This window comes from Melanerpes formicivorus, unplaced genomic scaffold, assembly GCF_026170545.1.
Source record: "Melanerpes formicivorus ecotype bairdi unplaced genomic scaffold, bMelFor1.0.p_v2 SCAF_11, whole genome shotgun sequence".
Taxonomy (NCBI): Eukaryota; Metazoa; Chordata; class Aves; order Piciformes; family Picidae; genus Melanerpes; species Melanerpes formicivorus.
The window spans coordinates 17,188,465-17,215,097 of NW_027142363.1; the positions used below are offsets into that span (position 1 = coordinate 17,188,465).

Sequence of the window (26,633 nt, forward strand, 5' to 3'; positions counted from 1 at the left end):
TGAGATCATCAAGTCCAACCTATCATCCAACACTATCTAATTGACCAAACCATGGCACCAAGCACGCCATCCAGGCTCTTCCTAAACACCTCTAGTGATAATGACTCCACCACCTCCCTGGGCAGCACCTTCCAATGGCCAATCTCTCTTTCTATGAAGAACTTTCTCCTCACCTGCAGCCTAAACCTCCCCTGACACAGCTTGAGACTGTATCCTCATGTTCTGGTGCTGGTTGCCTGGGAGAAGAGACCAACCCCCACCTGGCTACAACCTCCCTTCAGGGTGTTGTAGACAGCAATAAGGTCTCCTTTGAGCCTCTGTGTTTGCATAATCCAAGAAGCAAACACTGGAACACACTGTTTCTTTGGTGGGTATTTTTCAGACACTATTTAATTCATGTGGTGGAACGGTGAATGTAATTGTGATAATTAGTCACAAACCTTATCAATGTATCAGCTATATTACGACTGTGTGGCTTGGTCAAAGTATGGCATTCACCAGGACTCATTTTCTTCCTCAGGAAAATGAGGATGTAAATGCAGACTTGTCATACAGGAGTGTTCTGAGGTATGAAGCACTATAAAAATGCAAATGATGGCAATAGTAGCATTTCACAAAGGTAATAATCACTGTAAGCTGGTGAAAATCCAGACAGGAGGAAGTCTGCAGTCTTCTTTCAGACACTGGAACATGTTGCCCAGGCAAGTTGTGGCTGTCTCCTCCCTGAAAGAGTTCAAGGCCAGGTTGGACAGGGCCTTGAGCAAACTGGTCTAGTGGGACGTGTGTCTGCCCACGGCAGGGTGGTTGGAATTAGATGATCTTTATGGTGCCTTTGAACCCAAACCATTCTCTGATTCTAGGAAACCTGAAGAGCCTCCCAAGGAAGAAGTGACAGAGGGGATTCCCTTGGGGGCAGCAGTTCTTGTGCTTGTGTTGTTCCTAGGCTTTCTGGGAGGCAGCAGCACTGGCAGGAGTGCTGCTCCTCCACAGCTCCTGCTGATGCTGGCAGTCAGCAGTGTTTACCATTGCTGCAGGCCAGGTTTTCTGAAATCGTACTGATCGTTTGAATTGTGAATTTCTTTATCCTTCATATTTTGGCTGTTTGCATCTTCTTGATCTTATGATACACAGTTCTTTTATTATTTGGATTTTGGATCTTCCTAATTCCTTGGTCTCAGTGATATTCAGTGGAAAAGTGTTTGAGGGGAGATTGTGTAGTCTGGCATCTTTTCACCTGTTCCCTTTTAACCACCTGGAATCTTACCAGCTTTGAGTTTGCTTCAATGTTGCCTTGCTCACCTATTCTGAAAGGAAAAAACCCACCACCACTTCCTCAACCCATGTGCTCTAGATCAGCCATTACTTTCAAGTACCTCTCTCAATTTCTCCCTCATTTGTCTCAGCCCACTCATCTGTCCCCCTGTGCTGTTTGGGGAGAGGGACTTACAGGCATGACCTTTTCTCAATTCATTACTTTGTTAGTTTTGGCATTCTATGCATTATTAAATATAGCTTTTCTTTTTCTAGGATTAAGTATTTCTGTTTTAAGAGCTTGTTGAAACACACATTTCCCTGTTTTCCTATCTTAGGCTTGGCAGATGATCAGCAGGAGGCTGTAGATCAGAACTGACTTCTGGCTCCTTCAGACACCAGTCAGAGGAGGCAATGCTGAAATGGTTTGGGGGGTGCCAACCAAACTGATGATGGGGGGCAGCTGATGGGGAAAATTCATTTTTAAGAGGCTGAAGAGACTGGAGAAAAGAGGGAGAACAGCAGAATGAACAGCTCTCACATTTTCTTTTTGCTCCCTCCTCAGAGCACTGTCTTTGTAATGCTGCCATTTGAAGATTAAGTGACTATCCAAGGGCTGAAGCTTACATATAATGTTGATTTAGGTCAGAACTATAAGATTGTCCATCCATCCATCCATCTGGTACAAAGCAATAAATACAACAACTGTCTGAAATGACAGGCCAGCCTCTCTGCTTGCTGGCTGAAGTAAATGTGCTCCTATTGTGATGTGATAGCCTGGCTGGCCTTGACAGTGGATTCCAAGAATCACAAGTTTATGGTCTGTCAGGCAGTGCAAACATGCGTCCATCCATCAAATATTCCCCACTTGTTATGCCTGTAAGATGGAACCAGGGATTTATTAAGAAATGAGTGACAGAGGGAGATACCTGCTTTGATACACATATTGTCTAGGCTGGGTGACAGAGAGCTGGGATGGTTGTTCTCCTGTGGGCTCCAAGACCACCAAAACATCCCTGGTGAATACACCTGGATCTTAGAGATCTGAAATGGCATAGAGAAGTTCCTTGCCCTTATTTTTAGACTATACTTTGCTCTCCAGCAGAGGCTGTAGCTCACAGTTCTTAAGATTTGGTCTATTACTTGTTACAGACAAAGCACAGTTTAGTGAATGAGGCCTGGGTTAGTGCTTGCCCCAGTGAAATGGTAATACCACTCAACAGCCCAGTTTTCCAAGGGGAGTGATCAAGTGTGAGCTGTCCCTGCTCATGGCAGGGGGTTGGAACTGGGTGATCTTTGAGGGCAGTTCTTGCCCATTACACATGTCTCCCAGCAAGGTGGCACTCTAAGGGACAGGCATGCTTATGGCTGTGCACATGCCAGTTAAAAATTCCAGGCCTGCGGGAGTAATCCTGCCTCCTTGCTTCATTGTGTGGCTGTGGCATCCTCCCTTCTGGGATGAAAACCTCTCAAACTAGGCTCCTTTAATCTTAAAGGGTCCCTGCAGTTTCTAGCACAGTCAAAAGTCCTTGTCCCTGTGTCCTCATTGAATTCCAGTTTCGCTCTTTGTGTCTCCTCTCAGGCTTCTTCCTTGGACCCCGAACTTTATTCGTCTCCAGCTTCCCAGCCTGCAGAGTCCCATGGGATGAGAAATTGTGTGGAGAAAGGCAGGAAGGTTACTTCCTTTGAGTGGACAGGGGGATCCAAGGTCAGAAGGAGGGAGCCTGTGAAATTCAGAAAATGGGAGCAAAGGATGAAACTCAGAGGGCAGTCATCAGCTGGGAGCGGAAAGGGTTTTATTTGTGCTGGGCAACTGTGTCTTAAGAAGGCTGAGTACCCACAGGAAGACTTTGCAGAGACGATTAGCAGTGGATTCTCAACATCTCTCAAGACCTTGCCTCTCAAAAATGCCTTTCAGGGCACTTTTACTGCATGGGCAAGCAATAAGATGCTCGGGGAACAGGTTTTGTCACCCTTTTCCTGCTGAGTTGGCCTAACATTGTAGGTGATCTCTGGGTGCAGAAGTGTGCTGGGGGGATACAAGAAAAGAGTGTTTCCATTGCAAGAGTGTGGAAGCTCTGCTCTCTGGCCACCTCTTCCCAGTCTTCCTTGATAATGTGGAGGCAGGCAAGGGAACTGGAGGGAGTTTCTGGTAGGCAGTCAATCAATCATTTCCCAATGTTTATTATTTATCCCTCTGGCTGAACCCTCCCTCATCCCTGCCACTCTGGGCAATGGGAATTTTTGTGATCTCTGAGCAACAAAGGCTGGCGGGCAGCCCGATGCTAGCAGCTCATTCTCAGACATGAGAGAGGAGAAACATCAACAAGGAGAGATGGAGTTAGAACTTTATTTGGAAAAACCTAGGCACAACTGACTAAAATCTCACGTTAAGGAGAGCACACAGGTCTTTTCAGGATTAAAAAATACACGTATAGAAACAAAAAACAAACCCAAAACCGTGGTTTTCCCTCTCTATGTGTGAACATGTGTGTTTGTGGGCAGAGAGCTGTGCCAAAGTTCAGGAGTAAGGATTCACAATCCCTTTCAGTGGCCCTAGGAGAGGGAATGGCTCAGTCCTCTCGTAAGCAGCTCCCTGGCCATTTGCTTCTGCAGTCCAGTGTTGGGAAGCTGTGGCCCGTATCTGAAAGGGCAGTGCAGGATAAACAACAGGGAGCAGCTTAACTTTGTTTAGCAAACTCTTTAAAAGATGGAAGTCAGCACTGCACCCAGAAAACAGAGTGGGAGCTGCCTACAGACCTGACCCACCAAACTCACTGTGCAATGGCTGCCCTGAGAGGCTGCAGCAGTGGAAAGAGCTGGTCCATGGGTGGTTTCTTGTTGCCATATGTACTAGGGATGGAGTGGAGACGAAGATGATGCTGATGGCAGAACAGTGACTTACTGTGAGGACAAATGTCTTGGCTTGCACTGGCAGGCAGGCTTGAGAGAGCAGCCAAGTGACGAGTGATGTGCAGAACTGAAGTGTTTTGGTAGGTTTGTGAGGAGAAGGCATGGACCGTACCTCTTCTGCAGATAAACAGATGATGCTTTTATCTCAGATTGGCAGCTGGCATTACCCTTTCATCAGCATTCAGGTGGCCTGAAAGATGGGTTTTAAAAGGGGGAAACCCACTTTATTTCCACATAATTCTTCTATTTTACTAGTAAGATATCTGTTCTCACAGGAGAGTCTCTATTTCTGTTAATGGATGTCTTGCTTAGAATTGATGACATAAATATCTTGGGAAAAATTCCCTAGTCTTCATCAACTGGTCATCTAAGCATTATGCCTCGGGCCAGTCTGGTATATGCTGACTTAGGAATGAGGGAGGGATTCCAATGTTAGACATGAAGCAGCTGTGTATGAGGGACCACAGATGTCCTTATTTATAGGGAAGAGTTATATATACAGTGTCAAAAATTCAAGTAGAATTTATTGTATTGGTAAACTGGTAGAAAATATCTGGGCTCAGGTAGGAAAAGGGAAGATTAGGAAGAGCAAGGTCAAAGCAGATGAAAAAGTCTTTCAGAAAGCCTACTGGTGTGTTTCTGCTCCCTGCAGGTGAGAAAAGCTTCAGCTCAATATATTTGCCGAGCTGATGTAGCAAATGTTGAATAGACACCAAAGAAGAAGCAAGGGGGTTGAGTTCCAGTCAGTCTGTTGAATACAGTGTCGCAGTGAATACCTGCTGGCAGCCTCAGGAGTCTGCTGGCCTGTGCTCTACCAGGCTAAGAACAGCGAGTCTCCGGTCCCTGATGAAAATGTGGACAAGAGTTTCACACCTTGAGATTGGTGCCTCTCTTCAGTGTGTGTAGTCTCCTGGTGGCTGCCCCTGCCTTAAGCTGTGAGAGGTGCTGTCTGCAATGTAACAGTGATGGAAAGGAGCAAGAGGATGTTAAAACAGAGAGAGGTTAGTGGCAGGAGTCTGGAGTCCACTCTGCAGAAGTTTACTAAGCGCTGCGACTGCTCCTTCTCCTCACCCCTGCTGGAGACAGGTCACACAGACAGATCGTCTGACCTCGCCTTGCTGCTGGCACGGCTGGCCTTGCTGAGTCGACGTTTCTCATTGAAGTAGTTCTCAGGGAAGGTGGGTGCTGCACATTCATTGGCCACCTCTGGACTTTCCGCATAGCTGGACTTAATGAAGGACCCTTCACCGGCAGCATCCTCCTGGCTGTGGACCCTCTCAGTGGCAAAGTTGGCGGTGTTCTGCTGGGAGGCTGTTTTGTTGCTGAAGGGGCTGATGAACTTCCCGTTGGGACTTGACAGGCACTGGTTAAAATCTGGGGGAGGAGTGTACATCTGGGCCCTTTCCGCTTGTGGGGCAGACTCCAGTCTCCCGGGGACTGTGCTGGTGCTGGGCTTGTAAGACCTGGAGCACCTCTCTTTGGCTTTCTTCCAGCCCAAGTGGTACAGCTCGGCCAGACTGAGGAACAGGGAGAGCACTGCCACAGCCAGCATGAAGACGATGAACACGTTTTTTTCTGTGGGACGGGAAACGTAGCAGTTGACAGGATGGGGGCAAGGCGCCCGCTGGCAGATATACAGGGTCTCCAGGAAGATCCCATACAAGACATACTGTCCCACTATGAAGGCCACTTCCATGGCAGTGCGAATCAAAATGCTGTAGACATAGGTGTTCAGCAGACTTCCTCTGAGTATGATTTTGCCTCCTGATTCATCCCAGCAAGACAGCTCAGCCTTCTCTGCCATGGAGCACTTCTGCTGGTAGTATGTGTCACCATTGTTTTTCATCTCCTGGGCCTCTAATTCTGCCTCTTTCATCTTCCTCTTCTCTTCCATGCGCACTGTGTGCATCGCGTGGCCCATGTATACCAGAGATGGAGTGGAGACAAAGATGATCTGAAGGACCCAAAACCGGACGTGGGAGATGGGGAAGGCCTTGTCGTAGCAGACGTTCTCACAGCCAGGCTGCTGGGTGTCACACATGAAGTCAGACTGCTCATCACCCCACGAGGACTCAGCTGCTGTACCCAGCACCAGCATCCGGAAGATGAAGAGCACAGTCAGCCAGACTTTCCCCACCACAGTGGAGTGTTTGTGGACTTCCTCGAGGAATTCTCCCAGGAAACTCCAGTCTCCCATTTTTTCTGCTCACTAAGTGTGAAGAGAAATCTTGAAGGGAGAATTGGACACAGCCTCTGTGGGGAGAAAAATAGAAGAGAGTGGTTCTAAAGATGATTAGCAAATACCCAACCAGGGATGCACGGTGCAAAATGATCTGTTTTGTGTCAAAGGAAATGTTTTCCTTTGACCTGAAGTGAATGAGATCTTGTTTGCTGAAATCTTTGTTCCACATCCACCGAAAACAATGTGCTGGGATTTGGTTTGTTGTTGTTGTTTTAACTCAGCTAGTTGGGATTTGGGTTGTTGTTTTTTTAGTTCAGCTACTGAAACTAAAAGTGATCTTGTTTTTGTTTTGCATAACCCAACTACAACCTGTTAAATGGGCTGCCAGAACTTTGAGCCAGGTCTATTCTTGGTCCAGAAAGTCCTTTTGCTGCAGTCTGCTTATTGCATCCTCTGCAGACTGTGTAGTTAATGCAGCGTCCATCTGTCTGCAAACTGTGCTCTGGGGACCCTTTAATAGGCTGATCCCATAGGAGATAAAACTAGAGTCCACAGCTTGGTCTGAGCAGTGCTCAGCACTTTCCTGTATTGCCTTTATGTAATATCTGCACCGACACCTGGAACATGAAGTGCTTGCAGCTTTGACTCAATTTCTGAGTTTGATGCCACTACAGAAGAAATGCAGAGAAAACTTTCCTGTTGCCCATAGGTTTTGCTTTGGTTTTGCAGTGTTGCCTGTTGCAAGAGGAGGCTCAGGGGTGACCTGATTGCCCTCTACAACTACCTGAAAGGTGGTTCTAGCCAGGAAGGGGTTGGCCTCTTCTCCCAGGCAACCAGCACCAGAACAAGGGGACACAGTCTCAAGCTGTGCCAGGGGAGGTTTAGACTCGAGGTGAGGAGGAAGTTCTTCACCGAGCGAGTCATTCGTCATTGGAACGGGTTGCCCAGGGAGGTGGTTGAGTCATCGACCCTGGAGGTGTTCAAGGGGAGATTGGACGTGGCACTTGGTGCCATGGTCTAGGCATGGGGTCTGTGTTGATAGGTTGGACTCGATGATCCTCGAGGTCCTTTCCAACCTAAGCGATACTGTGATACTGTGATTTACAAGAGGCAAATGTTTTGGGGAGTGTAAAGACTTTGGTAAGCTGTGCCAGTGCAGCAAACCTAATCTGCTGCTGCTCTGTCAGACCTCTCTGAGAGTGAATGGCTGCAAAATCTAAATGTTGGATCTTACTCCCTCCTCTTTCTTAAGCTCTGAGACAAAATTCACAGTTCAAATGAAACAGACAAAGCAAAAGCCTCCTTTGAAATGCCTCCTTGGACCAGACGCTCCTGGGAAGTGCTGTTTGGTATGTGGTCTGATGAGAGGAATGGTTTGATGGGCTGGCAGTAAGATTACAAAGTGAAGATGTAGGAGAGCTGACTTCATTTTTGTTTCTTACTCTGATTCTTTCTTGCCAAGTCACTTAAAAAGATAAAATTTTGTGAGACTCTGTGTGAGTGACTTGAGCAACCTTTTGATCCAGTTACACTCACCATACTTACCTGCCCAGGGCACTGCAATGCTTTCCCTTGTGCATGAGTTAAGCACTAGGTGCTATAAAGTGTGGTATTACCTTGGAGGTAACAGTCTCCTACAGTCACTCTTTTGGAAAATATCCTTTTAATAAATAAATGAAAAAACTTACTAATCATCATAATGAAATACTGAAAGTACTAGACAAGGGAAATCCCAAAGCTGTAGGGACCAAATTGTTAACTCTCCTTCTTTATCGTCCCTTGTCTTGTCTTTAAGAGCCAATTATTTTTACTGTGTAAAGAATGTCTGTGGAGAATAGACACTGTTAAAAGCTCAAAATTTACAGCAGCAATAGTGTGTAGGTTTCCTGTGAGCAGAAGCTGGAGAACAGAGAGAGATGCTTGTTGGGGGAACAACGTCCCCTCCTGCAGTTATGCGACTGATACCATTTAATGAAGCAGCATGCACAAGGATTTATGCCATCGTTTGTTTATATGCAGTGTCCATCTGCAAAGATATATGGGACAAAGATTGAAAGGTGAATCTTTATGCTCTTGGTGCTGCTGAGGGCTGCCCTGTGGAAAGGTGAGCATTGCCTGGGTAAAGGGACAGGGAGGTGACCGCTTGCTGCCCCACTGCCCGTCTGTCTGAGGGGGAAGAAGTGGCGTAACAGGAAGCAAAGGAAGCTTTGGCAAGCATACTGTGATCATGCCAATGCGGATTCTGGTGCCTGCTTGACATATGCAGAAGCTTTCACCAGCTGCCAGCCTAGAACTGGAGGAGCAGAAAATCAGCTAGACTTTCTGACTTGTCCTGTCTGCACGGGTAAAAACTGGTGAATGGGTGGGTCTGTCTTACCTTCTGAAATAGCTTTAGTGCTGCTTCCAGAGAATGGCTGGGGAGAGGTCTCGAGCACAAGCCCTGTGAGGAGAGGCTGAGGAAGCTGGGGTTGCTTAGCCTGGTGAAGAGGAGGCTGAGGGGAGACCTTCTTGCTCTCTACAACTACCTGAAGGGAGTTTGTAGCCAGATCTCTTCTCCCAGGCAAGCAGCACCAGAACAAGAGGACAGAGTCTCAAGCTGTGCCAGGGGAGGTTTAGGCTGGAGGTGAGGAGAAAGTTCTTCCCAGAAAGAGTAATTGGCCATTGGAATGTGCTGCCCAGGGAGGTGGTGAAGTCCCCGTCCTTGGAGGTGTTCAGGAGGGGATTGGATGTGGCACTTGAAGCCATGGTTTATTTAGTCATGAGTTGTTGGGTGACAGGTTGGACTTGATCTCTGAGGTCTTTTCCAACCTTATTGATACTATGATTCTGCATTCTGGAGAAATTAAGATATGGCTTCATTCTTTGAGCACTGGGGATTAAATATTTTCAGATACATCAGTGGTGGGAAGTATTTACAGAAAGTTGCACTGAGTCAGGGATCTTAATTTACTCTTTTCCAAGCGAAGGCAAGGCACCAAGCTGCATACAGTCGTGTGCAGGTGCATCCAATGTCAATACGCTGTAGCACAACTGTACATGTGGAGTATTCCTCCTAAGACAGTGTGCACAATGGTGGGTGTCCTCTTTTTCCCAGATGAGTTGATGTTGTTTGCAGGTGCCCCTATTGCTCCTGCTGTTGTTAGTTGGCAGCTGCCTTTTCTTGATTCAGCTTGCTTTTTAGGGTAAAAATGAACAGTTCTCCCTGACTGTGCCAAGGGTGAATTTTCCTTCCTGCATGGGCATGAGCAGTCACAAACTGAGCACATCTCCCCAGTAGTCCTACCATGTGCTGGTAGTTTGAGGCTTTGCTACTGGCTGTTTTCCCTAGGGAAGGCTACTAAACTTAGACACTTGCAAATGTTAAGAGTCAGTGTGTACAGAACACAAAGTAAAGCAAATGTAAGTGCAAGAGGAGTTAATGGATGCGAGAACAAAAGTAGTTCACTTGCTTCACGCATGCACAAAATTTTCCAAGAGAGTATAAATCAGAAGGATCCAAGGCTGGCAGCCAAGCTTAGGCTAGACAGTAGGGCCACTTCCTCTGCCTTTCTCTGCTGACCGTTCCTCTGCACAAACTGTTTAAAGGAGGGATTGTCCAAAGATGCCTCCTGGTCATCCTGCTACAGCCACATAGAGAGCTGAGGTGGCTGCTGCAAGGGGGTAGGTGGCCGCAGCAAAAAGAGTTTTAGAAACCAGGAGAAGCAGTTTCACTCCTAGAGCAGTGTTATTTGGCTTAGACTTTTTTAGTTATTAGTGAGCTGTTCTTGCAGTGCCAGACTGAGGACTTTCTAGATCAACATAAGTGGGCATCCAGCTCTCTGCTGCCAGCAAGCAAAGAAGGATTGTTGTCTCCTCCTGACAGCTCGTCCTGGATATGTAGAACTGCCTCTGACCTAGCCTTTCTCCTCAGAGCTTTACTATTCTTGGGAATTTTCCATATAGTTTCTTTTTTCTCATTCCCAGACTACTCTGTCTTCGTGTGCTTTGACCTCTCAGTGTGTGAGCATCTGTGGACTTTCATATTCCTAGTTTGGAATAGTTCAGGCCAACCCTGTCCAACTCTGGCATGACTCAGCAAAAGCTGCCTTTGGATGTCTTTGTAGGGTCTCTCTCAGCACCTGAGGAAAGATGGCAGCAACCATCCATATTCACGCTGGGCTGTGGGCTGTGCCACTGCCTGGCCGTACTTATGGCTGAAGGCCTTCTGCTGGATCACCAAAGGAGCTGTGTGCAGTCATGGGGTCTTGGCACTGGGACATGCGTATGTGACAAAGACCAGCGCGGCCTGGCACAGACCCAGCAACATGGCTGGCTCAGCTTAATCATCACCTGGAACACTACAAAAGCTGGGGGAAAACGAGTATCACACTGCAGGCCAGGCGTGGAGTCCGCTGAGCTGCGGGCTGCCTTGTGACTGCCAAATTCCATGATAAAAATACCCCAGCGGGGACGGCACCTGCTAATACGCCAGGCTGGCTTGCCAGCCATGGGCTGCTTTCTGCCGTTCCTTTTTGGCACTACCTTTTTCTGAGGGAGGGGAAGTGTCTGTTACCCTTGGAGCAGATTTGCCCATCCTCTTTGTGATGCAGCAACCCCTGAAGGACTGGCAAGCACTTTGCATCACTGCTGCCTGCTCCAGCTAGTGGGCTGGTTCTGGTCAGACTAGCCAGGGCTTTGAGGAACAGCTAGGAAATTCACAGCGAGCCAGGAGGGATGTTCCTGTGCAGTCATCTTCCTCATGTGCTTTTTTTTTTAATCCCTGGGGGTTATTAGGAAGAGAGTGTTCTCCTCTTTAGAAGACAGGCAAGACTATCAGCAGTGATATAAATAGCTGAGCTTGACACTTCATGCTAACTTTTCCCACAAGGAAGGTGACAGGAGGTCACCGTCTCTGCAGGATGTTTCTAAAATAAAGTGGAGAGCCTGACTGTAATAGTTTCTGCTCTCCCTTGCTGCCTGCACCGCTTCTCCTGGGCAGGTCCAGGACATTCAGAGAGGCTCTCCCAGGAAGGCTTTGTGTGTTCCCAGGGAAAAGGAAAAGAAATGAAGTCAAAGCTGTTGTATTTTTGCCCAATTTGCATGTGTGATTCGCTCAATTGGGTACAAGTTTGTGATCTGGCAGTTAATCAGATAACTGGAAGGCTGAGACCTGAGATATTTTGAAGAGACTCACACACCAGGCACAGGGATCTGTGTGGAGGCCATGGAAAAAGTCTTATGACTCTTATGACCCTTGTGACACTCTGAGCTACCAAATGGGGAGGCAGCCATCTCCTCTAGGTACTGGGCACATGAAAAGTGATAGCTCTGTGCAGTGGACCATCCAGCCTGTGGTATGGTCACTACCTAGAAACTGCTTGTGACCTTCTTTCCTCAATCTCTGTCAACTCATACTAGATCCAGGCCAGCATGTGGCACAACAGGTAGCTAGTGTGGGTGGTAGGCAAGCAAAGATCTTCTCCCCTGTGTTGACAACTGTCAGACTGCAGCCAGACCTGAGCAGTCCCTACATTGCACAGTTGGCCTGCCAAGCCTGTAGAAACTTAGGAAGGATGCTTTCAGCTCTGAGCTGGAGGTTAGTTAATGCAGCTTTGCTATACAGCTGTACCTTCACTTAAGGATCTCCAGCCCCTGTTAGCTGTAGTCCAGCCTCACAGCCTGCCATGCAGTGTGGATGCTGTCAACGTTATCTTGCAGGAGGTGATTACTGGGGTACATAATGGGCAGATTGCTTGTTCAAGGTCACTGTGTCAATGGCAGACTAGAGACAGAGCTCAGGCTTTTTGTGACTTGCAAATTTGTGTTCTTTTTTCTGTCCTCTTAGGCCTGATGATAACAACACAACACTACAGTACAAGAACATCTGCTTTCTCCAGCTGCAGCCCTTCTCTCCTGTGCCTTGAGACATTGTTGTCTTGGTCAATTGAAAGAAATCCTTCTCATGCTATCCTTCTGCAGGAGGTACACCTGGGAGAAAGAGAGATTCTCATTTCACGGTGCCTTTCTAAGAAAATAGTATCTTGCTGCTGACAGAGCCTGCAGCTGTGGTAGGAAGGAGCAGCCTTTTCAGTGTATGTATACAGTGCTCCTCTGCTGCCAGGACCTGGTCAGGCAGCATCTTGGGGGACACATGGCTTATGACATAAAAGGATGAATAAGGTTAGAAATGCACTGTCCAGCACAGGTGTGATGCTTGGGATTACAGAGGCTTTTCAGAGCTTTGCAATGTAGATCAATGCTAAAGCCTGCCTCAGGATGTATGCTTGTTCACTGTATACTGACATTGGCTCTGTCATGTGGGTATGCAGTAAACAAGCAGTGACTCTTTAGGCATTGCTGTCCAAGCCTCATCCCCCTGGCTTCATGTGTGCACAGATGCACTTACAAGTCTCTGCCTGAAACAGGCCAGCTCTTTAGACAAATTTGTCCCTCTGATCTGGACTAAAGAGGTGTGTACTTCTTTATGCTTTATTAAAATAAATAATTTAAAAATCTGGCATGTTTGCATAGGTTCCTTTCTAGTTTCTTAAGTTCAAAGTCTGTGCTGAATCAGCATCAGGGAAAGTTGCTTTGACTCCAAGGCTCAGATCTCATGGGAGAGACAGAGCTGCTGTCCTAGAAAACAGACATTCAGTGTTCCTCATCTCTGCTTCTCCTGTGTTCATTGAAAGTTTTGGAAGGGTGATGCTTGTATGCAGGTCACTGGCGCTGCTTGCAGTTGCACACAGCAATTCCTTCTGGAGCTATGCTGTCCCCCTCCTCTCCAAATGTGGAAAAAACTCTGAGTTCACAAAAAACCCAAGAGGGGGTGAGAAGATAAGGGAGTTGAATGACCTGTCACCTCCCGAACACACACCTACCCTGACGCACATAGACACACAGACAGAAGGAAATCACTCAGCACCTTCAAGTGTGTACATCAGGAATGTGTTACACACAGAGATGACAGTATTATGTAGAATATTTTCATCTGAAGAGATGGTGGGGAAACAGCAGTCTCCCACTTAGCTGAATTAAATTGTTTGCCTATCCAGGCCATCTAATGCTAGTTTCCCTCCTCCTTGGCCAGGGTCAAATTGTGCTTTCCTGTATCTGGACATCAGGAGCAAACTCTGCCTGATGTAGGTGCAGAAGACCAAGAACAGAAAAGACCTTGAACTCATGTGAGTCAAGCTGAGTCATGAATTTGTCCCAGTGTATTTAAAAAGCCTGCAACAAATAGTTATGTGACAGTGGTGTCCAGACCTACATTTTGCATGCAGGGAGCATCCTCTGATTCTCTTGGGATTGTCTCTGTGCCTTAAAGAAACATGAATCTGTAGAGAGCTGGACAAATATGACAAAACTGGCCTTGAGACAAGCTAAATGAAGGTTTGTAGTTTTGTGCTAGAAATAAAACCCCATCTTTCTTTCTGATGTGAATGCTGCAAAGAGGCTGATGGATATTATTCAACTTACACCTTAACTACCATGATGAAAAGCATCCAGCTCAGGATTACAGAGCCTGCCACTCTTGAGAGTTTTTTGTTTGTTTGGTTTATCCTTCAAGTGCAAAGTTAACCTTTTTGAATTTGCAGCTAATGCTAAGCTGGGCAATGCTGTACACAGGAGTGAGGACTGCCTACCAGGGCAGGGATCTTTGGAAAACATAGGTGCTGAGAAAACTGGGGTCTCCTGTAGTAAAGCACTTCCTGAATTCTGCTGGGAGAAACTGATCTTAATCGCTGCTTAGCCAGTGGAGGAGTCTGGTATAAGGAGACACGGAGGTGATGGCAGGCATCACGTGTCCAACATAGCACCAATATATTGTGCTCAATATAGCAATGATTTTAGGCTGATACATAGAGAGCACGAGACGCAACCCATCGTAGCATTAAAATGCGACACACTGGAGAGATAGTAGGAGAAGGAGAGGGCTCTCATTCAGGCTTCTCCCATCCTTTCACTCCTCTCAGCCCACTGTCTTCCTGCACGTTGCTCTCCTACAGCCCCTCAAATTAAGAAGGACATTGAGACACCTCAACATGTCCAGAGAAGGGCAACGAGACTGTGGAGAGGCCTCGAGCACAGCCCTGTGAGGAGAGGCTGAGGGAGCTGGGGTTGTTTAGCCTGGAGAAGAGGAGGCTCAGGGGAGACCTTCTTGCTGTCTACAACTACCTGAAAGGAGGTTGTAGCCAGGAGAGGGTTGGTCTCTTCTCCCAGGCACCCAGCACCAGAACAAGAGGACACAGTCTCAAGCTGTGCCAGGGGAGGTTTAGGCTGGAGGTGAGGAGAAAGTTCTTCACAGAGAGAGTTGTTAGCCATTGGAATGTGCTGCCCAGGGATGTGATAGAGTCACCATCCCTGGAGGTGTTCAAGAGGGGATTGGACGTGGTACTTAATACCATGGTTTGGTTAGTCATGAGGTGTTGGGTGACAGGTTGGACTTGATGATCTTTGAGGTCTTTTCCAACCTTATTGATTCTATGATTCTGTGAAACTCCCTGAAAAGCTTTGCTTCAGGCTCTTTGCAGTTTTGACCACTTAAGTCTTTACGGCACCCAGACTGCTAAAGCTTTCAGCTTAAAGAAGGACAAATTTGACTAACTACTTCCCACTTAATATTACCTTGTCAAATCTCTTTTCTTTATTCTTTCCCAAAATCTGTAGGATTGTCTTCACACTTTAGCCTCATTGCTGTGTTCTTGCCTCAAGTATTTAATTCCTCACCCATGGTAAACTCGCTATAATTTGTGAGTGGATTATTTTTATGTCCTTTGTGTATGTACATGCACATGGAGATGCACATCCTCCCCCTCCCTCTTAAAACCAACCAATATTAAATTTGCAAACTCCAGAAGCAGGCTGTAAGGAAATGCTAGAGTTACTGTTCTCAGTAATCTTAATTCAATCTCTTTGTGCCTGTTCCTCATAGCTATGAGTCTTTAGCCACATCCTTACATTGTCACCTTATTCTTTGCACAGGATGCCTGCCTTATTCTGTGCCAGTCTAGCTGGGGCTTTCTTGCACAGCAGCTATTCAATGTTTTGTTTTCTCCTCATTGTTCAGTGGGTGGCCTGTGCCTCATTTACTGTACATTATTCAAGTCCAATTCTAAAGCCAGAATTATTAGTTTCCTCTTGGGTTTTCCTATGGCTTTCATCACAACAGTATCTGATTGCTTCACAATTATTAATTTACTTATTTTCATTACCACCCAGAGGTGAGGAGATAGAATTAGATCAGCTTCACAGCTGAGGAACTAAGGCAGTGAGAGATTAAGATAAAAATATTCATTAATTTTGGAAGCTATTTAGAGATGTTGTTAATCTGGCTTTCTTTTCAGTGTTGCTCACACTATACAGTCTGTGTACAAAGCAAAGCTCTGTCTGGTTAATGCTGGAGTGGGAGAGTTTCTCACTTCCACCAGTTGGACCACATCTAAAAATCAGACATCCAGAAGACTAGAGACACATGTGAAGAAGCATGTCTTAAGTAATTTTCCCCATCCTGACAGAGGAAACTGGAGTAAGAAGCAAGAGCTAACTCCAGTTGTCTTGGATAGCTTTGTCTGATTTCAAACTGGAGACACTTTTTCTTCCATCTTACTGTTCCCTGTTGAATCAGAGAGATTCAAATGCAGCTGAACATGGAGCTCTGCAGCAGTCACCCTTGCTGGACTGCTTCACTTTCCCAGCGACCTTGTGCCCCGACCAAGGCATCTGTCAGCTTTTCTACTTCTAAGGGAAAGAAGTTTTGTGTGGAAAATTTCAGCCATTCTTAAGGCATGCCCATAATGACAAACATAATGAAGAAGGATGGAAATGTAAGTGGAAACCCATTAGTTCTTGCATTAAAAGCCACTGACCCCTCTTAAAAGACACACAGTAGAGGCACTTAGAAACATGCATCTCTATGCTCATTATTTATTCTGTGGCATGAATATTTCTTTGTTTAAGGAAACAGCTGTGTGCTAGGGCTTTGTTCATAGAGATTTCTCTGTTGCTTATCAATAACCATAAAATTGATATTTCCCCACCTCTTTATGAATTCTTAGCCCAGAGATTGAGGCTTCTCTGGTGCCTCCTAGGAAGTATTTCTAATTTTAAGCCTCTGTCCTCGTGCCTCATACAGCAACACCCGAGGTGTGGAGCAGTCTCTGCAATCTGCTCCCTAATGACACAGCGTAGTGCTGAATTACTCATTCCTTCTCATCTTCTTTCAATGCTGCAAGATAAGTCAGAAAAGAAGGGCAAACGTGCAGAATGTGTGAAATCTGTCTGAAGGTCAAAGAGAGAAGAAGAGAGGCTAGGGTATGGAGTTCTGCACTTTCTGGCAAGGTTTGAATTTCTCATGCAAAAGAGCCTGTAATACTGAAATATTGCGATACTATATACTGTTGAGTGGGAAAAAACCAACAACCCTAAATAGTTATAGTGGCAGGAATACTTAACATACTTCCCAAGCGACCAGAGCCTGATATGTATTTTAAACCCTGAAGCCCCAGGAATTCTCCTAGATTATTGCTCTGCTCCCAAGGAAAAGGGGAAGAAAGTCAGAGATCTGCTACGCTCTTCTCAGAGCTGATTTTGAAGAGACCAGGAAATGCAGAAGTGTTTAGCTTCTGGTGCAAATACTGAATCCCACTGAAAAACAGTTTTACCTGCACCTATCTGCACACATATATGCACATACATTTTGCATGCATCACGTTCTTTAGCCTTAAAGAGGGGATCACATAGGCAGCAGTAGGAAAAATCTCTCATACATAATGCTTCACCAAATTGGTTTGATAGGTTGATTTAGCATGGAGGAAGAGTTCAGTATGGAAGAAGAGTTCAGCAATGAAGTTTTGTTTAGCAATTAAGGTTTTTACAGTCTGTGACCTTTTTAGCTTTGATTGGTCTAAAAAATGCTACTTACAGGATCCTCTCATGGGTTTTGAAGTACTCAGGGACAGAAGCACTGCCTCAGTTTACATGAGCTGTTAAAATCTGAGTGCCACAAAGCTCATTAGAAAAATGCCCCTTTAGAAAATCAAAGGAGTCACCACAGATCAGAGGTGGCTGTTAGCAGGCAACCTTTACATTTACTGTCATTGCTTCCATCCAGGTGGATCTGTAGGGTTACTGTGTTCTCAAGCAAAGCCCTTCCTTGAAACACACAGTGGCAATGCTAGAAGCATTAAATTATGGAAATTAAATTATGGAAATTATTACATTATGGAAATGTAATTGAATAAATTTTCCAAGTACCAAAAGGTGAAAAAGAAGTTAGGAAAGCAGATAAAAAGAAGTGGCAGCTGCCAGTGGGAGAGGGCATTTGTCCCTCTAGGTCTGCGTGCCTCTCTGCTGAGGCTGCTCTGGGCAGCGCTGGGATGGAGGAGAAAGGCATTCCCCTCACGGCACACACAGTACGGCTGAGTGGGAGATATGAGCAAGGCACTTCTCTATATTTGAGTTGGATTCCCAGGCTCCATGTCACAGACCAGCCAGGACTCAATACTCTGAAGGAAAAGGAACTACAGTATTTTGAAACCATCCTGTGCATTTTGGAATATGGGTGATCCACGCAGGCTTGTGATGAAGAGTATTCTGAGAGCCTCTCGCAGGTAAGAGCTCCCTTCCCCACCCTCCCCAGAGCAGCCTGGCAGCATGCTGAAATGGGGTCTGACAGAAACTGCAATCTGCACATTTTCCTGTCTGAGGGTACTTGTGGCTCTCACACTGCTGCCCTGTACACTGCAGCCTATCAGTATCCACATTCACTGCAGAGAGGCTTTCTTGTAATTTTGGTAGCTGCCTCTGACAACAAGAGTTTCATTTTCAAAATGTCCCAAGCCCATCTTGTTACTGGTGGGAAAGCTTTGGAGAGAAATTGAAAGAAGATGTAAATCTGAAGTTATTTTTGGCCACCTTTCTTTTTCTGCCTCACCAAGTCCTTCTCTCCCCTCATGCTTTTTTTTCCCCTTGAGCATAACAGTTTGATCTGCCATCAATGCCTCTGTTATTTCGCCCTCATGGTTACTCACCTGATTTCCAGTATCTTGTCTTCTGTCTCCTTTCCTTGCTTTAGAACTTTTCCTTTCTGTAGTTGAGTTGGACTCCTTGTTCTTCTCAGTTGCTTAGCTTTACTCCTTTAATATGGTTCTCTCTCTCTTCCTCTCTTTTTCTCCACCCCCTTTCTGTGTCACTTTCTGTCTTCCCCACTGCCTCTCTGCATTTCCCCCTTCTCCTTTCTTCACCTACTTTTCTTGTCTCTGCCACCCCTTTCACCTTGATCTTTCTATTTTCAAACCCAGTTTTCTGTTTTCTTCTTTTAAGACCATGGATCTCATTCCTCCCTCTCCATTTTCAGCCTCTCCCTGTGCCACCCTCCCCATGCCGACAGGATGCACTCACTGCTGTCCCTTCCAGTTGCCACTACTGCTGTTCCTTTCACCTCCTCCCCCAGATAACATGCCATGGTCTAAGCCTTCCTTAAATGAAGAGAGACAGGGTTGCCCCACAGTTACACCAGCCTGGGAAGGTCCTCCACCTCTTCGAATAACATAGGACTTGCTCTACTGGCTTGGATCAGGAGCCCAGCATAGCTGCAGTCCCGTCCCAGAGGTGCCTGTCACGAGAGGTGTTTTTTGACACACTGCCCCCCTGCACACACAGAGTCTGGTGCAGGATCATTTGGATCTCTTGAAAAAAATGCTTTTGGCATACTAAGTATTTGAAGGTCTTGTATTTCATGTATGTGTCAAGTTGAGCCTCTGATTCTGCACATCAGGCACCAGAGAGGATGGTGAATCAGAGATGCCTTCTGGATGTGAAAAAGGCTGGTCTCAAAGAAATGGTGAGGAGAGTGAGATTTGCACAGAAGACTCTGCTACACTGAGAAGTTGCTTGCTCTGCACAAGCTTTGTCAGGTGTTCCTCCAGCAATCCTTCCTGGGCTAGATACTTCCCATCCAGAATGTAATTGCCCAGTGGTCACTCTGCAGCAGGTAGTGTAGATCATGAAGCAAAAGCAGTCCAGAGACTAAACCACAGGGCTGGTGACTCTTTTGATCTAACCACTGTTCTCCCACTAACTTAGTATCCCTGTTAGTCACAAGACTGAAAGCCAGCCGACACAGGGACAGCGCTGTGCAGCGGCTGCCTCCGCAAGACTGCCCTCTGTGGATACTCTCCCCCTGTAGCGAAGAATGTGACCCCTTCTCAAGAGGGCTGAGCCCACCCTGATGGTTAGTGCAGGACATACAGTGCACAGTAAGTTCCCATAGTAGCTCAGTAAACCCATGGTATGGAGAAACCTATAGTCATTTGCTACTTCATTTCTAACTATATTGAAAGGCCTTCTGTGATGGGAATGTTTGAGGAGCTCTTCCTCCCTCTCCTGCCTGGCGGGTGTACAACTGTGGTACAATTTCATGGGGAGGAGAATATCTTTGTGTTCTTCTGTCTCTCTGGGGTAATTTCCATAAGTTATTCTTATATAAAGTCCTGATGATTTTATGCCAGTGAAATTGTCAAGGAGTTGTATAGAGAGAGATGCAGGAGAATCACATAATCACCAAGGTTGGAAGAGACCTCAAAGGAGTTCATCATAGAAGGGTCAAAGAAAAAACTAAAAGTGTTAATAATACAGATCTAGCTTACAGATGGCTTTGGGGTTGGCTACTTAAGGCTTGTCAAATGTTTCTGATGTGCTGTAGGGAGGCAGGTCCTGTGAGTGAGTCGTCCGTCTGAAATGTAATCCCTGTCCTGCATGGCTGATAATTTGTTGAACACTCAGGGTGACCAGGTCTGAGTCTCTCTGCTCACTCCCTTGTATTTCCTACCTTAGTATTGTTCCTGAGTGACACACTCAACATCCTACAGAGTTCATCTCTGAATCCAGCAGATACAGGCTAGTTCTCTTGAATGAATGAGGGAGGGGAGAAGGTTTCTGTCCAATACGTGCATCACGCATGTGGGGTAACTGATCCAAGCTCTTTTTCCTTTTGGTGGTGGTACGTATTTGAATATTTATAAGCACAGAAAGGAAGTAGGTGAAGACAGACAGGAAGGCAAAAGACAGAAAGGTGAGCACAGATGTTGTACAGATACCTCAGCCAGCCACTCAGTGTGTCGTCTCTTCTCTTCTCTACTGCACCCTCTTCAAGGGAAAAACAGAGGTGTCAAGGCAGCTTCTCCAGCTCCACAGCTATAAAAATAGCTGGTTTTCCCACTGGTAAACTGGGAGGAAGGGTTTTTCCTCCCTTCCCAAAGACATTACTATGCAAAATATGTATGACTTGAGTGAGGAGAACAAGTGGAAGAGAATATTCCCCCAGACAGTGGGAATGAGAACAGCTGACATCTTGCCACATGCAGCTTGTAGTTCTCGGCAGTTTATGATGCTGTGGAATGGGTTTTGGAGGAAAGGAGGAATAAAGCCAGGAATTAAGGAGAAAATTGGGCAACATGTACAATCTTTCACTCAAATAGCTTTCTTGGGGTAAGATTCCTGATCCTCTAGGTAAAAGAAACATAGTAGACCTTATCTACCTGGACTTTAGTATGACATGATATGGTGTCCCAAAAGAAGCAAATTAGTGGAGAGGATTCAGCTGAAGACAACAGTGAGAAATCCTCAAGCGGGTCAGAGACTGACAGGATTGAGACACCAGTTCCTAATAGGTTGTGGGGAAGTTATCTGTGAGGCTGCCCAAAGATTGCTCTTATGACTGATCTTTTTAAAATATTTGTGTTAATTACCTTGGCACGGAAAGTAGAAATGCTGATGAAATCTGCTGAGGAAACAAAGCTGGGAGGTATTGTCAGGGCAGAGGTGGATTCCAGCACTAGGAGAGCTGAAGGCTCTTTGCGACTGCAGTGATTGAGATGAGGTTAAATGGAAGACTGCAAAGTTATACCCTGGGAACTGGTTGCTCAGAGAGTAGCAGGAATCTCTCAGGAGCCGGGACTTTCTAGCTGGCAGGACTGAGATGAGAAACTCCTGAGTGAAGGTCACCAAAGGAGGATGAACCAGTAATGCTGTGGGGGGGAGAAAAAGGCAAGTGACCTTTCGAGGTGCAGTAGTACGTCCAGCTGCATTGTGCAAGACTAATGTTGTCCAAGAGGATGCGAGACCCCATCATAACAGTGTGTGCAGTGCTGCTCACCTGCATTCAAGAAAGGTTTTCAGCGTGGAATAGGTGCAAAGAGAGGCAATGGGGTGATCAGAGGGATGGAGAGTGTCTCTCAGCCAAGAGTATGTTTCCTTATCAGTTACAGAACTGACTGCAAAGAGGCATTTGAGCTGACCTATGTGGTACTAGTTTGAGCTTTTCTGCATTAATTAGTTTGCACTGAACTTCGTGCTAGTACAGCTACCCAAGGTAATTAAAACATGATGTGATGTGCCTGCAGGGTGAATACTGTAAAGGAGCTTAGTTACTTAGTCTGGAAGAACAAAGGTTAAGAGAAGAGAGATTTGCTGCCTATAAATACTTTTAGGAATTGGGGGTTGGGAGAGTGCTGGGGAGAGAGGAGAGCTACTTAAGCTAAAGGACAACGTGGCACAAGAATAAATAGATATAAATTGGCCATGAATGAATTTAGGTTGGAAATCAGAAGGTTTCTAGGCAACAGAGCAGGGAACGAGGTGCTGGAACAGCATTCTAGTAGCACAAGTGAGAGCGAAAACCTAATGAGATTTAGGACAGAGCTTAGTAAGTTTAGAAAAGGCCATTTGTTTTCTACATGCCTGTTATTCAAAGAGATTGAACCTGATAAGCCAAGAGGTCCCTTTTTCATTCTATTTCCTGTACTTGCCTTATCAGAGCTGCTCCCTTTCACACAGAAGCCAGGTAAATCCTGAACAGAGTTTGTGTGATGAGTTTTTTGGCATTGATCCCATGGATATTTAATGGAAGATCGTCCTGTGTCAGGGATTTAGGCAAACAAAAAGAGTAGGCTAACATAATGCATAGGGAAGGGCTGCAATTACGCAGTAGTATAGATGAGAGCTCACATATGAAAGAGCTTCTTCACATAAAACAGATGTTTTCAGAGCATCTGGGCTCCTACATATGAAGGTAGAGGCCCTCCTGAGATTTGACAACTTCAAGAGGCTATCCTGTCATTACTGAGAACTTTGTGCTTGGGCTGGATATCAGATTTACAGCATCAGGAAATTTCAGAAATAAACAGCACCCACCAGCATTTGAGATAAAAACTTCTTGTATCTACTTCATCTCTGATGCCTGGGCACAGTGCTGCACTTACTCTGATTCTTCATACTACTGCATGTTGGACAGGCACCTCTAGTACCTTCCCTAAAGCACCAATGGATGCTTCCTGGTGAAATATTTTATCTAAAATCCCCATGCATGCATATGATTGAAAGAGGAGGGAGAAGGAAGTTCTTTGATATGCATTAGACTTCTAGAGACAGCTTGAAGGCATCCTCCAGCAGGAGGCAAATTCCCAAGGACAGGCTGGGCCCAAGGGAACAAGACTAGCGTGTGGTGATGGGCTCAAATGAGGGGAAACAGTTCTATAGACACAGTTCCTTATTTAGTTAAGAATCCCAAATGATACCATTATAGATGGATGTTTCCCCTTCCCAGTCCAGAGTACCAAACCAGCCCAGAGTGAGAAAAGAGAAAAGGAGAAACGCTGTGCTGCGAAACGTTGCTATTACTCTGTGTCAGTTTCATTTGCCAGTAAAGCTTTCATCAAGAAAAAACTCTAAAGAAGATTTCATCTCACTGAGCAGAAATGACCAATTATCCCAAAGTAAATGCTTAGTTGTCAGCTTTATGTTACTGGAAATAAAGCACGGCACTCTCACAGCTACTGCTTTCAGTCTCAGCTCTGCAGCATCTCTAAGTAGTTGAGAAGTGCTTTGCAAATGATAGCGTAATTACAACTCCTACAAACACTACAGGTGGAAGAACCAAACCATGGAGAGACTAAAGGATTTGCCCAAAAGGATCAGCAAGTCTTTTTCAAGCAAGAAGTCCTCATCTGCTTAGCCACCAGACAGTGACGTTGTCCTGTAAACTTTCAGCTAGACGAATTGCTATTTTACAGAAATACATGTGTGTATACATAGAGAGGCATCTATGTTTCCCAAAGCGAGAAGAAAAGAAAGAGCAGACCTTTACCTCTTTTTGCTGAACCTGCACAGGTAGAGGAAGGAGCAGATGAAGTTGACTGAAGGGTGAGCTTTAGCACAGCGCCTTGTTCTTGCTGGAGCCCACCTCTCCGTCAATGTTACCCTCTCAGAAGAGATCCGTGTCTGAGGGAGGACACTCTGGATAGGGTCAGCAAACCCTAGTCAGCTCTCAGGAGCTGAGCCTCCTGCTATGGTCTGACACTCTCACTGGCTGGAGATTCCCTCAAGCCTGGAAGACTGAAGCTAGGGGAGACTAGCTCCCAAGCTGTTCCTGACATGCACTGGCAGCTGTCTGCCTGCTATTCTTTTAAAGAGTCTTCGTGGATCAGGATAAAAAAGTGATCTTACGCAGGCGGCATTGTAAGCACAACTTGGCTCAAGTTCAGCTCTTCCTCTGGCTCCCAGCTACTCTATTTTTATTGAAGGAATTTGAGGCTATCAGAAAGGAAGTCAAATTGTTTTAGGAAAACAATAGAAAAGCAACTTGAAGTTTATTAGCTTCCTGCCCAGGGCCTGAGACCAACTTGTCAAACTCATTAGAGCAATGGCAGAGCTATTTATTTAAAAGGGCTAGCAACAAGACTCACCATTTCATTCCTGTTTAGGCCTCAGTGAAAACAAAGGAAAACCATAAAAGAATATCTGAAGGGAGCAGATGGCTAACTGGTAAATGGTGCAAGTAAAGTGGCCTGTGAGCCCTTCGTGGTGCTCACCAGTGCAGTGGCTTTCGTGGGATTTTGTTATCAAATGAATGCCCAGGCTCGCACTCACAGCCTAGCCCCAGCACCCCAAATCCCTTATTGTGGCTTAAATTTTCAGATTACAAACTGGGCAGGAAAAGGTCTTCATTTAGAGCTATTGAAAGGACCAAAACAATATGGCAGGTCTGCAGAAGAGCCAGGAATAGAGCCCAGGTGTCCCTGATCCTGTTGGACTGCTAGAGCCCTCTGACTGCAAAAAATATTTATATCCTTCATAAGCAGCTGCAGTCTGCTTCCCCATTCAGCTACCCCAAAGCAGCAGTGGCATTACCTCACCGAAAACAAGCTGGCATGTGGCTGGTGAAAAGAATGGACAGCCAAACTAGGAGGCTCACGAGCAGAATGTGTCTGTACTGCCTGAGCCTTTCTAAAGGAGTTTCATTGTTTGCAAGGAAACAAGAAGATAATGAAACAAGCATCTGAGAAGCATTTGTCAACTCTGTAAATGCAAAGCCATATCCCTTATTAAGAGGGCCCTCTCCTAACTGCTTCCAGGGAGCATATAGGAAGAACTCACCTCTCCTTTCGACGATGCAGTAGTAGTCTCTAGAAGGTCAGATGCTGAGAGGTACTGAGCTCAGAGCTAGATACACAAACTTTGAACAGCTCTGTAACCGCTTTTCAGATGAAAGGAAGAAGAGCCCACCTCAAAAATTCTCTTCCTTCTTCTCCTCATTAGCTTAACTAAAAGTGGGAATGCAAAGCTACAGTTTTCTCTGAGGCCTAGGGCAATAATACATCTTGTATTGGCAAGTGGCAGAGGATCTTGGTTTACTTGCTCCTTTTAATTTTCCAGGTTAGAAGCTTATAAGAGGGTCAAAGCGAGTGCATGCTCTCTGGAAGGGCCTACAAAACTAGGTCTTAAACTTGGTAGTTTTAGTGTAAGTGCAACAATCTTGCAATTGTTTTTTAAGATATTCTTACAGCTTTTGGAAGATTCTTCTAATTTCTGTCTCTCTGAAATACTTTCCTGGTAAACAAATCAGTCAAAGAAGCACATGGAGCAGTGCAGCATCCGAGTTCATTACAACCTGTAGGCGTTTACTTAAAGTACATTCTTGAGCAGCATCGATTTCAATGAGATTTAGTAGCCTGGAAGTTAAACACTTTAGATTGTCAGCCAGGTCAGCTTTGCTGGGGGAATTCCAAGGCAGACAGCAGCTAATTGATGGATTTCTCAATCATCTCTGCTGGAAGGGATGCCACATGCAAATCATATGATGGTCTTCTGGCACTGGGGAACGTTTTATTTGTACTTATTTGTAGAATCTGTGTCATCTGGACTGCTACTTAATTCACACTTTGTTCTAGTAAGCAGTGTTTCAATCCCAAATGCGTGCTGTGAGAGTCTTTTTGTCAGAAGCTCAGAATCGTTGGACTCTTGGTAGTCCCTGAGGCTGTGATCTTGCAAAGACTTGGTCATGTGAGTAACTTGATATAGCTACTGCTTGGGGCCATTAGTGTGGGTAAAGGTCCTTCTGTATCCAATTGTCATAGACAGGAAAATACTGTAGATTGTTGAAGCTCCTGTTCATTCTACCAGAGGCCAATATGACTGCTCAGAAACTTCTGGGTGTAACAGAGGTTACTAGCTGGCTGGTTGCATTGATCCCAGGGGAACCTCTCAGCCCCAGAAGTATGTGACATGCTGCTCTGTGGTGCCATTGCCAGCACCCAGTTCCTGGGATGTGTGCTCCAGTGGTGGAGTTAGATAGCTGTGGTGCTGCAAGATCTCCCAGCTCTAAAGCTTGAGGCTTTAGACAAAGGCTGCTTAAGCAATTTTGCCAGAGGCAGATGTCTCATCACAAAGTAAGGTTGTTTTGCTGTAGTGTCCTCAGTCTACTCTTGTACGTTCTCTGCAGGGAGAAATAAAATCAGGACTTGAGTCTGCTCTGAAGACTAAGGTCTCTAGAGCTTTCCCTAGTAGATAGGTTTAAAGGATGAAACGGTAGAAGGATGTGAGGGGAAAGTGACATCTGTTTGGACGGTGGTGAGTGAAACTGAAAAGTAAACAGCCTGAGTTATGGGAGGATGGTGCTTATTGCTCCCAGACAGCTTGTTCTCTTTTGTGATGGTCTGAAAGCATTTCAAGACATCACCTCCAGGGTAAAATTAAGAACATAAGTAATTGCACAAATTTAAGAGTAATAATTCTTCCCACCAGTTTTGTGATGTGTGGTGGCTGGATTCTGAAGCCTCCTGTGAATGATGCAAATCACAGCAAATGGAGGGGTGGGGAGGATACTGCTGGCCCAAGCAAATTAGAAGGGTGCATTCTGTGTTAGAAAACCAAGTATTCATGCACACACATACACACTCATGGAATAAGAGTATATTTCTTGTGTTGGCAAGAGCTCACAAGCCAGACTAACTCCCAGCAATGTTGTGGT

General features: G+C 45.7%; 2 protein-coding genes across 4 annotated transcripts in view; one reads left to right on the forward strand and one right to left on the reverse strand.

Annotated features, from left to right (window-relative positions):
• Positions 1–3,568: 3,568 nt before the first annotated feature.
• On the reverse strand, positions 3,569–24,868 carry GJA5 (gap junction protein alpha 5). Of its 3 annotated transcripts, none has more exons than XM_068144708.1 (2): positions 24,761–24,868; positions 3,569–6,417 (listed from the first exon to the last, which is right to left on the reverse strand). In XM_068144708.1, exon 2 carries the CDS (start codon positions 6,359–6,361, stop codon positions 5,252–5,254), a length of 1,110 nt encoding a protein of 369 aa, XP_068000809.1. In that variant the 5' UTR covers positions 6,362–6,417; positions 24,761–24,868; the 3' UTR covers positions 3,569–5,251. The 3 variants fall into 3 exon arrangements, with proteins under 3 accessions (XP_068000809.1, XP_068000808.1, XP_068000807.1); XM_068144707.1 differs by lacking the exon at positions 24,761–24,868 and adding an exon at positions 23,472–23,765; XM_068144706.1 differs by lacking the exon at positions 24,761–24,868 and adding an exon at positions 18,358–19,314.
• Positions 17,656–26,633, forward strand: part of GJA8 (gap junction protein alpha 8) — a 66,190-nt gene continuing 57,212 nt past the window's right edge. The window contains exon 1 of the mRNA XM_068144705.1: positions 17,656–17,937. The gene's annotated coding sequence lies outside the window, so the exon portion shown is untranslated. The remainder of the gene's footprint in view (positions 17,938–26,633) is intronic.

Coding starts and splice junctions, on each gene's coding strand:
- GJA5 (XM_068144708.1), bottom strand. CDS start 6,361: ATGGGAGACTGGAGTTTCCTGGGAGAATTCCTCGAGGAAGTCCACAAA.